At 39.5% G+C, this 14325-nt stretch overlaps 1 protein-coding gene across 1 annotated transcript in view; it reads right to left on the reverse strand.

Annotated features, from left to right (window-relative positions):
• Nucleotides 1-216: 216 nt before the first annotated feature.
• Nucleotides 217-14325, reverse strand: part of STYXL1 (serine/threonine/tyrosine interacting like 1) — a 62658-nt gene continuing 48549 nt past the window's right edge. Inside the window, exon 9 of the mRNA XM_058569026.1 lies at nt 217-593. Within this exon, the coding sequence (XP_058425009.1) occupies nt 462-593 (132 nt within the window). The 3' untranslated portion in view covers nt 217-461. The remainder of the gene's footprint in view (nt 594-14325) is intronic.

The raw sequence follows: 14325 nt of genomic DNA on the forward strand, positions 1-14325 counted from the left end.
GCCCTTGTGCCAGGAGCCTCTCAGAGCTGTGGAGCCTAGGGCCTGGGCCTAGGCTGGGCCTGGCATCTCTGGGGCTGGGGGATCTCCGCTCATCGGTGGGCATTGTGACACCCCCTGTGGACCAACACAAGGCAGTGGGAACCCCTGAAGCTCTGCCCAGGAAGCCTCCAAGTCATGGGGGGCAGCTGCTCTGGCAGCCTTCCAGAGGCAGCCTTAGTTGTACGGTAGGGGTGGTCCAGGATGCCCCAGGGATGGGGTTCTCCCTGAGTCTGAACAGAGTGCACCTGCTATGTGGGGTCAACGAGTAGCCTGGGAAGAACCACTGCAGGAGGCTGACATGAGGCTCCAGGCAGCAAAGGCCTCCTCCTTCCACATCAATCTGGTTACACACCCTGGCCCACTACCCACAAGAAGCCCCCAGGCAGGGTTCTTCAGGACTCATAGCTGGGCCACAGAGAAGCTCAGTAGAGTGGCTCCAAGATGTCTGTGACGACGTCTCCGAGGACTATCTTCTCCCACTCCAACAGCTGAGTCACCAAGCCCTGATTTGGACGCATGTTGTTTTTGCACTTCTTGACGTAGGCCCAGGACCTCTGTGAACCCAAGAAGAGAAAGCAGCCTTCAGGATTGCACTGAGTCCTTTCCGCCAGGATCAGAGCCAGCTCAGGAGGGACAGGAGGCACTCGTCCAGGAGCCAGCAACATGGCTTAAGGGCTGAACACAGAAACAGCAGCAGCCCGGGGTTAATACATTAGGGCAAGGAGTCCTCAGAACTGGCTCTTTCTTGGGCAAGTGGCTCTGCACCTCTGCTTCTGATTACGGAGACAGAAATCCTTATGTCAGACGGCTCCTGTGAGGACTGAGACAACATATCTGAAACCTCCCAAGGGCAGGAAGGCACCATGCCTATGCCTGGCACGCAGTGCAGCCTCCACAAAGGATTGTGTTGTGAGTGGATAAATTAATGGAAAGAGGAAGAGAACTGTAGGCAAATTCTCTGAAGAAGGAAGATCAAAGCTCCCTTCTTTCAGGCATCTATCCTAAAATGTAGGAAGGGTTATTACATGAAGCAAGGTGACAGGCTAGTCTTTATCTGGATGGAGGACAGAGGAAAAAGGAAAAGGCAAAAGTGGTGCCTCAACAAGGAATAGGAGGAAACTGTCTCAAAATAATAAAGGTCATCTATTAAAGCCCACAGGTGACATCACACTCAGTGGTGAAAGACTGAAAGCTTTCCCTCTAAGATCAGGAACAAGGCAAGGATGCCCACTCTCACCACTTCTGTTCAACACTGTACTAGAAGTCCTAGCTGGAGCAATTAGGCAAAAAGAAGAAGAAAGAAGAAAGAAGAAAGAAGAAGGAGGAGGAGGAGGAGGGGGAGGGGGAGGGGGAGGGGGAGGAGGAGGGGGAGGAGGAGGAGGAGGAGGGGGAGGAGGAGGAGGAGGAGGAGAAGAAGAAGAAGAAGAAGAAGATATCCAAATTGGAAAGGAAGAAGTAAAATTATCTGTTTGCAGATGACAGGATCTTATAAGTAGAAAACCTTAAAGATTACACCAAAAAAACTATTAGTTATTAGTTAGAACTAATAAATGAATTCAGCAAAGTTGAAGATACAAAATCAATACTCAAAATCCATTGCGTAATCTACACACTAACAATGAACAATCTGAAAAAGAAATTAAGAAAATTCCATTTACAATAGCATCAAAATGAATGCTTAGGAACAAAGTTAACCAAGGAGGTGAAAGACTTATACCCTGAAAACTACAAAATGTTGCTGAAATAAATTAAAGAAGGCATAAATAAATGGAAAGACATCCCATGGACAGGGATTGAAAGACAATATTGTTAAGATGTCAATACTACCCAAAGTGATCTATAGATTTAATGCAATCTCTATCAAAATCCTAACAGCATTTTTTGCAGAAATAGAAAAACCCATCCTAAAATTCAAATGGAATCTCAAGAAATCCCCTAATAGCCAAAACAATCTTGAAAAAAGAAGAACAAAGTTGGAATTCTCACACTTCCCGATTTCAAACCTTTGAAGTTATTACAAAACTATACGGTATGGTACTGACATAAAGACAGACATTTAAACCAATGGAACAGAATAGACAGCCCAGAAATAAACCCTGACATATATGATCAAGTGGTTTCAATGAGGGTGCCAAAACCATTCAATGGAGAAAGGACAATGTTTTCAACAAATAGTGTCAGGAAAACTGGGTATCCACATGCAAAAGAATGAAGTTGGACCCTTACCTTATACCATGTACAAAAATTAACTCAAAAGGATTGAAGACCTAAGTGTAAGAGCTAAGACTATAAAACTCTTAGAAGAAAACATAAGGGAAAAGCTTCATGACATTGAATTTGGCAATGATTTCTTGGATATCACTCTGAAAGCACAAGCAATAAAAGAAAAAGTAGATAAATTGAACTACATCAAAATTAAAAACTTCTGGGGGCTGGCCTGGTGGTGCAGCGGTTAAGGGCGTGCACTCCGCTTTGGCGGCCCAGGGTTCACAGGTTCGGATCCCGGGCATGCACTGACGCACTGCTTGTCAAGCCATTGTGGCGGCATCCCATATAAAGTCGAAGAAGATGGGCATGGATGTTAGCCCAGGGCCAGTCTTCCTCAGCGAAAAAGAGGAGGATTGGCATCGGATGTTAGCTCAAGGCTGATCTTCCTCACACACACACACAAAAAATTAAAAACTTCTGTGCATCAAAAGACACAATCAACAGAGTAAAAAGGCAAGCCACAGAATGGGAGGAAACATTTGCAAATCATATGTCTGATTTCTATCCAGATATATATCCAGGTGTTAATATGAAGAATATATAAGGAACTTCTAAAGCTCAACAACAAAAAACAAACAACCCAATTAAAAAATGGGCAGGCTGGCCCAGTGATTAAGTTCCTGTGCTCTGCTTCGGCGGTCCCAGGGTTTGCAGGTTTGGATCCCAGGCGTGGACCTACACACCGCTCATTAAGTCATGTGGTGGTGGCGTCCCACATGCAAAACAGAGGAAGATTGGCACAGATGTTAGCTCAGGGACCATCTTCCTCAAGCAAAAAGAGGAAGATTGGCAAAAGATGTTAGCTGAGGGCCAATCTTCCTCACCAAAAAAAAGGAAAAATACAAAAAAATGAAAATATTTTAGGGCCGGCCCCGTGGCTTAGCAGTTAGGTGAACGCACTCTGCTGCTGGCGGCCCTGGTTCGTATCCCGGGGGCGAACCGACGCACTGCTTCTCCAGCCATGCTGAGGCCGCATCCCACATACAGCAACTAGAAGGATGTTCAGCTATGACATACAACTATCTACTGGACCTTTGGGGGAAAAAAATAAATTAATTAAATTAAAAAAAAAATTTTAAAAATGGGCAAAAGATTTGAATAGACATTTCTCCAAAGAAGATATACAAATGGCCAATAAACCCATGAAAAGATTTGCTCAACATCACTAATCATTAGGGAAATGCAAATTTAAACTACAGTAAGAGACCGCCTCACACCCATTAGGATGGTTACTACAAAAAAACAAACAGAAAACAACAAGCACTGGCAAGGATGTGGAGAAAGTGGAACTCTTGTGTGCTGTTGGTGGGAATAAAAAAATGGTACAGCCACTGTGGAAAATAGTATGGAGATTCCTCAAAAAATTAAAAATAGAATTACTGTATGACCCAGCAATTCCACTTCTGGGTATATACCCAAATGAATTGACCTTGACAAAGAGATATTTATACACCCATTTTCATAGCAGCATTGTTCAAAATAGCTAAAACATGGAAGCAACCCAAATGTCCATCACTGGATGAATGGATAAAAAAATGTGGTGTATATGGTGTATATATATACAATGGAATATTATTCAACCTTAACAAGGAAGGAAATTCTGACACATGCTACAACGTGGATGAAACTTGAAGACATAAGCCAGTCAACAAAAGCACAAATACTGTGTGATCCACTTATATGAGGTCCCTAGAGTAGTCAAAATCATAGAGACAGAAAGTAGAATGGTGAGTGCAGGGCTAGGGGTAGGGGAGAACAGGGAGTTATTGTTTAATAGGTACAGGCAGACCTGAGAGTTATTGTGGGTTTGGTTCCAGACTACTGCAATAAAGTGAATATCACAAAAAAGCAAGTAACATGAGTTTTTTTGTTTCCCAGTGCATATAAAAGTTATGTTTACACTATACTGTAATCTATTAAGTGTGCAATAGCATTACGTCTAAGAAAACAATATACATACCTTAATTTAAAATTACTTTATTACTAAAAAATGCTAACTATCACCTGAGCCTTCAGCAAGTCATAATCTTTTTGCTGGTGGTGGGTCTTGTAAAAAACACAGTATCTGCGAAGCGCAATAAAGTGAAGCACAATAAAACAAGGTGTGCCTGTATGGAGTTTCAGTTTTACAAGATGAAAGAGTTATGGGGATAGATGGTGGTGACAGCTGCACAACATTAGGAATGTATCTAATACCACTGAACTGTACACTTAAAGCACACTTAAGATGTTAAATTTTATGTGTATTTTAACACAATAAAAAAGAAGACAATAAATGCAACGAGATACCACATCATACCCATTAGGATGGCTACTATTAAAAAACCAGAAAATAACAAGTGTTGCTGAGGATATGAACAATTTGGAACCTTATGCACTGTTGGGAATGTGGGAATGTAAAGTGGTGTGGCTGTGATGGAAAACAGTATAGTGGTTTCTCAAAAAAGTAAAAATAGAGGGGCCGGCCCTGTGGCTTAGCGGTTAAGTGCGCGCGCTCCGCTGCTGGTGGCCCGGGTTCGGATCCCCGGCGCGCACCGACGCACCGCTTCTCCGGCCATGCTGAGGCCGCGTCCCACATACAGCAACTAGAAGGATGTGCAGCTATGACATGCAACTATCTACTGGGGCTTTGGGGGAAAAATAAATAAACAAATAAATAAATAAATAAATAAATAAATAAATAAATAAATAAATAAATAAAATTAAAAAAGTAAAAATAGAATGAGCATATGATCCAACAATTCCACTCTGGGTATATACCCAAAAGAAGTGGAAGCAGGTGGCCAGTGGGGCTTGTATTCATGGGCTCAACAGGACAGTAGCAAACAAAGAAACTTCTGAACTGGCTATCACTCCACGGCTCAGTGCAGAGGGAGCAGACAGAAATACCCATCTTCCAGTCTTTCCCTGAAAGAGGTATATTTGCATACTTTAAAAGCTGCTGCTTGAGGGTCTGGCTTCCAATCAGCCTGCATCCAGATGCAGACTGAGATCCTCTCCCTTGGGACACTGACAGGTCCTGGCCCACCCTCAGCTACTAGGTACCACTAAGACAAAGCAGGCTGCTTGTACAATCAAAAAGATTTGAGAGAAAACCAAGAACCAGGGAAGGGTTAAACAATAAGGTTCATCTCGCAAATGAAGCCACTCCTTCAAGACTGAGAGAGGAGGCTGTTTTATCTAATGGATAGAAACCAACAGAGAGAGTCAAGGAAAATAAAGAAACAAAGGAATAAGTTCCAAATAAAAGAACAAGATAAAACCTCAGAAAGACATCTTAATGAGACAGAGATAAGTGATTTACCTGATAAAGAGTTCAAAATAACAGCCATAAAGATGCTTACTGAGGTCAGGAGAATAATGCATGAACAAAGTAAGAATTTCAACTAAGAGATAGAAAATATAAGAAAGTACCAAACAGAAATTACAGTACTGAAGAATACAATAACTGAAGTGAAAAAATACTGGGGCCAGCCCTGTGGCATAGTGGTTAAGTTCATGCACTCCATTTTGGTGGCCTGGGGTTCGCAGGCTCAGATCCCAGGCGTGGACCGATGCAACACTTGTCAAGCCATGCTGTGGCGGCGTCCCATATAAAGTAGAGGAAGATGGGCACAGATGTTAGCCCAGGGCCAGTCTTCCTCAGCAAAAAGAGGAGGATTGGCAATAGATGTTAGCTCAGGGCTAATCTTCCTCACACACACAAAAAATACAATAGAAGGATTCAACAGCAGACTAGATGAAGTAGAAAAAAGGATTAGCGATCTCACAGACAAGGCAGTGGAACTCATCCAATCAGAGCATTAAAAAGAAGAAAGAAAGACAAAGAGTGAAGATAGCTTAATGAACTTATGAGACAACATCAAGAGGATCAATATTCACATTACAGGGGTCCCAGAAGGAGAAGACAGAGAGAAAGGGGCATGAAACTTATTTGAAGAAATAAAGGCTGAAAATTTCCCTAACCTGGGGAAGGAAACAGACATCCAGATCCAGGAAGATCCAGAGAGTTTCAAATAAGATGAACCCAAAGAGATCCACACCAGGACATATATTACAATTAAACTGTCAAAAGTTAAAGACAAGGAGAGAATCTTGAAAGCAGCAAGAGAAAAACAACTTGTTACATCAAGGGAGCCCCCATACGACTATCAGCACATTTTCAGCAGAAACTTTGCAGGCCAGAAGGAAGTGACACAGTATATTCAAAGTGCTGAAGAAAAAAAAATGCTAACCAAGAATACTCTACCTGGCAAAGTTGTCCTTCAGAATTGAAGGAGAGATAAAGAGTTTTCCAGACAAGCAAAAGCCGAAGGAGTTCCTCACCACTAGACTGGCTTTACAAGAAATGTTAAAGGGACTTCTTTAAGCTGAAATGAAAAGGCACTAACTAGTAACAGGAAAACATACGAAAGTATAAATTTCACTGGTAAATATATAGTAAAATTCAGAATAATCTAATGTTGTAAAAGTGGTGGATTAATCACTTATAAATCTAGTATGAAGGTTAAAAGACAAAAGTATTAAAAGTGTCTATAACTACAATAATTTGTTAATGGATACACAAGATAAAAAGATGTAAATTGTGACATCAAAAACATAAAATGGGGGGAGTAAAAATGTAGAGCTTTATTTATTTTATTTTTTTGTGAGGAAGATCAGCCCTGAGCTAACATCCATGCCAATCCTCTTCTTTTTGCTGAGGAAGACTGGCCCTGGACTAACATCTGTGCCCATCTTCCTCTACTTTATGTGGGACGCCGCCACAGCGTGGCTTGACAAGCGGTGCGTCGGTGCGCGCCCAGGATCCGAACCTCAGGCCGCCAGCAGCAGAGCGCGCGCACTTAACTGTTATGCCACGGGGCCAGCCCTGAGCTTTATGTTTTTTTATTGTGGTAACACTGGTTTATAACATTATATAAATTTCAGGTGTACATCATTATATCTCGATTTCTCTGTAGTACATCATGTTCACCACCCAAAGGCTAATTACCATCCATCACCACATACATGTGCCTAATCATCACTTTCGCCCTCCTCCCTCCTCCCTTCCCCCTTCCCCTCTGGTAACCAACAATCCAATCTCTGTCTCCGTGTTTTTGTTTGTTGTTGTTGTTATCTTCTATTTATGAGTAAGATCATATGGTATTTGACTTTCTCTCTCTGACTTATTTCACTTTGCATAATACCCTCAAGGTCCATCCATGTTGCCACAAATGGCAAGAATTCGTCTTTTTTATGGCTGAGTAGTATACCATTGTGTATATATACCACATCTTCTTTATCCATTCGTCCCTTGATGGGTTGGTTGCTTCCAAGTCTTGGCTATTGTGAATAATGCTGCAATGAACATAGGGATGCATGTATCTTTACGCATTGGTGTTTTCATGTTCTTTGGATAAATACCCAGCAGTGGAATAGCTGGATTGTATGGCAGCTCTATTCTTAATTTTTTGAGGAATCTCCATATTGTTTTCCATAGTGGCTGCACCAGTTTGCACTCCCACCAGCAGTGTATGAGAGTTCCTTTTTCTCCACATCCTCTCCAACGCTTGTTCTTTTTTGTCTTGTTAATTATAGCCATTCTGATGGGCATGAGGTGATATCTCATTGTAGTTTTGATTTGCATTTCCCAATAATAATTAGTGATGTTGAACATCTTTTCATGTGCCTGTCGGCCATCTGTATATCTTCTTTGGGAAAATGTTTAGATCTTTTGCCCATTTTTTAATTGGGTTGTTAGTTTTTTTGTTGTTGAGATGTATGAGTTCTTTATATATTTTGGATATTAACTCCTTATCAAATATATGGTTTGCAAATATCTTCTCACAGTCCCTGATTTCAAAATATACTACAAAGCTACAGTAATCAAAACAGCATGGTACCAGCACAAAAACAGACACACACATCAATGGAACAGAATCAAGAGCCCAGAAATAAACCCACACATCTATGGACAGCTAATTTTTGACAAGGGAGCCAAGAACATACAGTGGAGAAAGGAAGGTCTCTTCAATAAATGGTGTTGGGAAAACTGGACAGCCACATGCAAGAGGTGAAAGTAGAGCATTATCTTACACCATACACAAAAATTAACTCAAAATGGATTAAAGACTTGAATGTAAGACCTGAAACCATAAAACTTCTAGAAGAAAACATAAGCATTATTCTCTTTGACATTGGTCTTAGCAGCATATTTTCGAGAACCGTGTCTGACTAGGCAAGGGAAACAACAGAAAAAGTAAACAAATGGGACTACATCAAACTAAAAAGCTTCTGCACAGCAAAGGAAACCATCAATGAAACGAAAATGTAGAGCTTTAGAATGCACTCGAACTTAAGTTGTTATCAACTTAAAATAGCCTGTTATAAATATAAGTTATTTTATGTAAGCCTCATGGTAACCACAAAGCAAAAACCTATAGTAAATACACAAAAGACAGAAAGAAAGGAATCTGAGCATACTACTACAGAAAATCATCAAATCACAAAGGAAGAGAGCAAGAGAAAAAAAAAAGAACAAATAAATTACAAAACAGCCAGAAAACAATCAACAAAAGGGCAGTAAGTCTATACTTATCAATAATTACCTTAAATGTAAATGGACTAGCTTCTGCAATCAAAAGACACAGAGCGGGGGCTGGCCCCACAGCATAGTGGTTAAGTGTGCGCGCTCCGCTGCTGGCGGCCCGGGTTTGGATCCCGGGTGCGCACCAATGCACCGTTTGTCAGGCCATGCTGTGGTGGCGTCCCACATAAAGTGGAGGAAGATGGGCACGGATGTTAGCCCAGGGCCAGTCTTCCTCAGCAAAAAGAGGAGGATTGGCATAGATGTTAGCTCAAGGCTGATCCTCCTCACAAAAAAAAAAAAAAAAGACACAGAGTGGCTAAATTGATAAAAAAAAGAAGACCCATCTATATGCTGTCTAAGAGACTCACTTCAGATGTAAAAATACACACAGACTGAAAGTGAAAGCATGGAAAAAGATATTCCATGCAAATGGAAACTGAAAGAAAGCTGAGGTAGCTCCATCTATATCAGACAAAATAGACTTTGAGACAGAGACAAAGAAGGTCATTATATAATGCAAAGAGGTCAATCCAACTAGAGGACATTACATTTGTAAATATTTATGCACCTAAATAGGAGCACCTAAATATATAATGCAAATATTAACAGACCTAAAAGGAGAAATAGACAGCAATACAACAACAGTAGGGGACTTTAATACCCCACTTCCATCAATAGATAGATCATCCAGACATAAAATCAATAAAGAAACTTGGGACTTAATCTATACATTAAACCAGATGGTCTTAACAGACATTTACAGAATATTCCAGCCAAAAGCAGCAGAATACATGTTCTTCTCAAGTGCACATGGAACATTCTCCAGAATGGATCATATGTTAGGCCACAAAACAAGTCTTAAAAATTTAAGAAGATTGACATCATATCAAGCATCTTTCTGATCACAATGGTATGAAACTAGAAATCAATTACAAGAAGAAAACTGGAAAATTCACAAATACGTGGAGATTAAACAACATGTTACTGGGCCAGCCCCATGGCTTAGCGGTTAAGTGCACGCGCTCTGCTACTGGCGGCCTGGGTTCAGATCCCGGGCACGCACCAATGCACCGCTTCTCCGGCCATGCTGAGGCCGCGTCCCACATACAGCAACTAGAAGGATGTGCAACTATGACATACAACTATCTACTGGGGCTTTGGGGGGAAAAAAAGGAGGAGGATTGGCAATAGATGTTAGCTCAGAGCTGGTCTTCCTCAGCAAAAAGAGGAGGATTAGCATGGATGTTGGCTCAGGGCTGATCTTCCTCACAAAAAAAAAAAATGTTACTGAATGAACATGGTTGAAAATGTTACAACCAATGGGTCAAAGAAGAAATCAAAAGAGAAATCAAAAAATATCTTGAGACAAATGAAAATGGAAATACAACATACCAAACTCATGGGATGTAGCAAAAGCAGTACTAAGAGGGAAGTTCATAGCAGTAAATGCCTACGTTAAGAAACAAAAAAGATCTCAAATAAACAATCTAACTGTACACCTCAAGGAACTAGAAAAAGAACAAACTAAGCCCAAAGTTAGCAGAAGGAAGGAAATAACAAAGATCAGAGCGGAAATAAATGAGAGACTAAAAAGACAATAAAAAAGATCAATGAAACTAAGAGCTGGGTTTTTGAAAAGATAAACAAAATAGACAAACTTTTAGCTAGACTCATCAAAAAAAAGAAAAAGAGAGAGAGCGGGAGAGCACTCAAAAAGATAAAATCAGCAACGAAAGAGGAGATGTTACAACTGACACCAAAGAAACACAAGGGATCATAAGAGATTACTATGACCAATTATATGCCAACAAATTGTACAACCTAGAAAAAATGGATAAATTCCTAGAAACACACAACCTACCAAGACTGAGTCATGAAGAAATAGAAAATCTGAACAGACCAATTACTAGCAAAGAGAATTAAATCAATAATCAAAAACTTCCCAAAAAAAGTCCAGACCAGATAGCTTCACTGGTGAATTCCACCAAACATTTAAAGAAGAATTACTATCAATCCTTCTCAAACTCTTTCAAAAAACAGAAGAAGAGGGAAAACTCCCAAAGTTATTCTACAAGGCCAGCATTACCCTGGATACCAAAACCAGACAAGGATGTTACAAGAAAAGAAAATTACAGGCCAATATCCCTGATGAACATAGATGCAAAAATCCTAAACAAAATATTAGCAAACCAAATTCAACAATACATTAAAAGGATCATCCACCATGATCAAGTGGGATTTACTCCAGGGATGCAAAGATGGTTCAACTACTGCAAATCAGTCAATGTGATACACCACATTAATAAAATGAAGGATAGAAATTATATGATCATCTCAATAGATGCAGAAAAAGCATTTGACAAAATTCAACATCCCATTTATGATAAAAACTCTCAACAAAGTGGGTATAGAGGGAATGCACCTCAACATAAAAAAGGCCATATATGAAAAACCCACAGATAACATCATACTCAATGGTGAAAAGCTGAAAGCTATTCCTCTAAGATCAGGAACAAGACAAGGATGCCCACTCTCACCACTTTTATTCAACATAGTATTGCAAGTCCTAGACAGAGTAATTAGGTAAGAAAAAGAAAGAAAAGCCATCTAAACAGGAAAGGAAGTAAAACTGTCTCTTTATAGATAATATGATATACATAGAAAATGCTAAAGACTTCATCTAAAAACTGTTAGAGGGGCAAGCCTGGTGGCGTAGTGGTTAAGTTCGTGTGCTCCGCTTCGGCAGCCCGGGGTCCACGGGTTCGGATCCTGGGCGCGGACCGACACACTTCTTATCAAGCCATGCTGTGGCAGCGTCCCATATAAAGTAGAGGAAGATGGGCATGGATGTTAGCCCAAGGCCAATCTTCCTCAGCAAAAAGAGGAGCATTGGCAACAGACGTTAGCTCAGGGCTAATCTTCCTCAAAAAAAGAAAAAAACTGTTAGAACCAATAAACAAATTCAGTAAAGTTTCAGGATACGAAATCAACATACAAAAATCAGTCATGTTTCTATATACTAATAACAAACTGTCAGAAAGAGAAATTAAGAAAACAATCCCATTTGCAATTGCATCAAAAAGAATAAAATACCTAGAATAAATTTAACCAAAGTGGTGAAAGACCTGTACACTGAAACTATAAGGCACTGATGAAAGAAACTGAAGAAAACACGAACAAATGGAAAGATAATCCGTGCTCATGGACTGGAAGAATTAACATTGTTAAAATGTCCATACTACCCAAAGCAATCTACAGATTCAATACAATCCCTATCAAAACTCCAATGGCATTTTTCACAGAAATATAACAAACAACCCTATGGAACCACAAAAGACTCCAAATAGCCAAAGCAATCTTGAGAAAGAACAAAGCTGGAGGCATCATGCTCCCTGATTTCAAACTATATTATAAAGCTATAGTAATCAAAGCTGTGGTATTGGCATAAAAATATACATATAGATAAATGGAACAGAATAGAGAGTCCAGAAATAAACCCAAACATAAATGGTCAATTAATTTACAACAAAGGAGCCAAGAACATACAACGGGGAAAGGACAGTCTCTTCAATAAATGGCATTGGGAAAACTGGACAGCCACATGCAAAAGAAAGAAACTGGACTGCTATCTTACACCACACACAAAAATCAACTCAAAATAGATTAAAGGCTTGAATGTTAAACCTGACACCATAAAGCTCCTAGAAGAAAACAGGCAGTAAGCTCCTTGACATCAGTCTTGGCAGTGATTTTTTGGATTTGACACCAAAAGCAAAGGCAACAAGAGCAAAAATAAACAAGTGAGACTACATCAAACTAAAAAGCTTCTGCATAGCAAAGGAAGCCATCAACAAAATGAAAGGGCAACCTATTGCATGGGAGAAAATATTTGGAAATCATATATCTGATGAGGGGTTAAAATCCAAAATATATAAAGAACTCATGCAACTCAATAGCAAAGCAAAAACAAAAAAACAATCCGATGAAAAAAAGGGCAGAAGATCTGAATAGACATTTTTCCAAAGATATACAGATGGCCAACAGGTACATGAAATGGTGCTCAACATTACTAATCATCAGAGATATGCAAATCAAAACCACAATGAGATCTCACCTCACATCTGTTAGAACGGCTATTATCAAAAAGACAAGAAATAACAAGTGTTGACAAGGATGTGGAGAAAAGGGAACCCTTGTGCACTATTGGTAGGAATGTAAATTGGTGCAGCCATTATGGAAAACAGTATGGAGGTTCCTCAAAAAATCAAAAATATAGAACTACCACATGATCTAGCAATTCCACTTCTGGGAATTGCTAGATTCAAAGGAAATGAATTTGAAATTCCTTATTCAAAGGAAATGAAAACACTAATTCAAAAAGATATCTGCACCCTCATGTTCCTTGCAGCATTATTTATAATAGCTAAGACATGGAAACAACCTAAGCAGTGTCCATCGATGGATGAGTGGATAAAGAAGATGTGGTATATATATATATATATATATATATATATACACACACAACGGAATATTATTCAGCCATAAAAAAGAAGAAAAGCCTGCCACTTGTGACAGCACGGGTGGACCTTGAGGGTATTATGCTAAGTGAAATAAGTCAGACAGAAAAAACAAATACCATACAATCTCACTTATACATGGAATCTGAAAAAAAAACCTGAACTCACAGACACAGAGAACAGATTGACAGTTGTCAGAGGTGGGGGTGGGGGGTGTACGAAAAAAGTGAAGGTGGTTAGAAGGTACAAGCTTCCAGTTACAAAATAAATAAGTTCTAGGGATATAACGACAGCATGGTGACTCTAGTTAAGAATACTGTATTGTATATTTGAAAGTGGCTAAGAGAGTAACTCTTAAAAGTTCTCATAAGAACAAAAAATTGTAACTATTTGTGGTAATGGATGTTAACAAGACTTATTGTGGTGATCACTTCTCAATATATACACATATTGAATCATTATATCATACACTTGAAACTAATACAACGTTATAAGTCAATTATATCTCAATAAAAAATAAATAAAGCAGGAACAAAAGAATTGAAAGCAAGATCTCAAAGAGATATTTGTACACCTATGTTCATAGCAGTATTATTCATAATAGATAGAAGGTGGAAGTAACCCAAGCGTCCATCAACAGATGAAGATAAACAAAATGTGGTATATACATACGCACAAAATGGTATGTACCTAACAGAACATCAATATATGTGAGGGAAAAACTGATAGAACTGCAAGGAGAAATAGATGAATCCACCATTATAGTTGAAGACTTCATCACCTTTCTACCAGTAATGAACAGATACAGGCAAGCAGAAAATCAGCAAGGCATAGCTGAACTCAACAGCATCATTAATTAACTGGATATAATTGATGTCTATAGAATATTTCATCCAATGACAGAATATACATTCTTCTCAAGTTCACCAA

Source organism: Diceros bicornis, chromosome 26, assembly GCF_020826845.1.
Source record: "Diceros bicornis minor isolate mBicDic1 chromosome 26, mDicBic1.mat.cur, whole genome shotgun sequence".
Taxonomy (NCBI): Eukaryota; Metazoa; Chordata; class Mammalia; order Perissodactyla; family Rhinocerotidae; genus Diceros; species Diceros bicornis.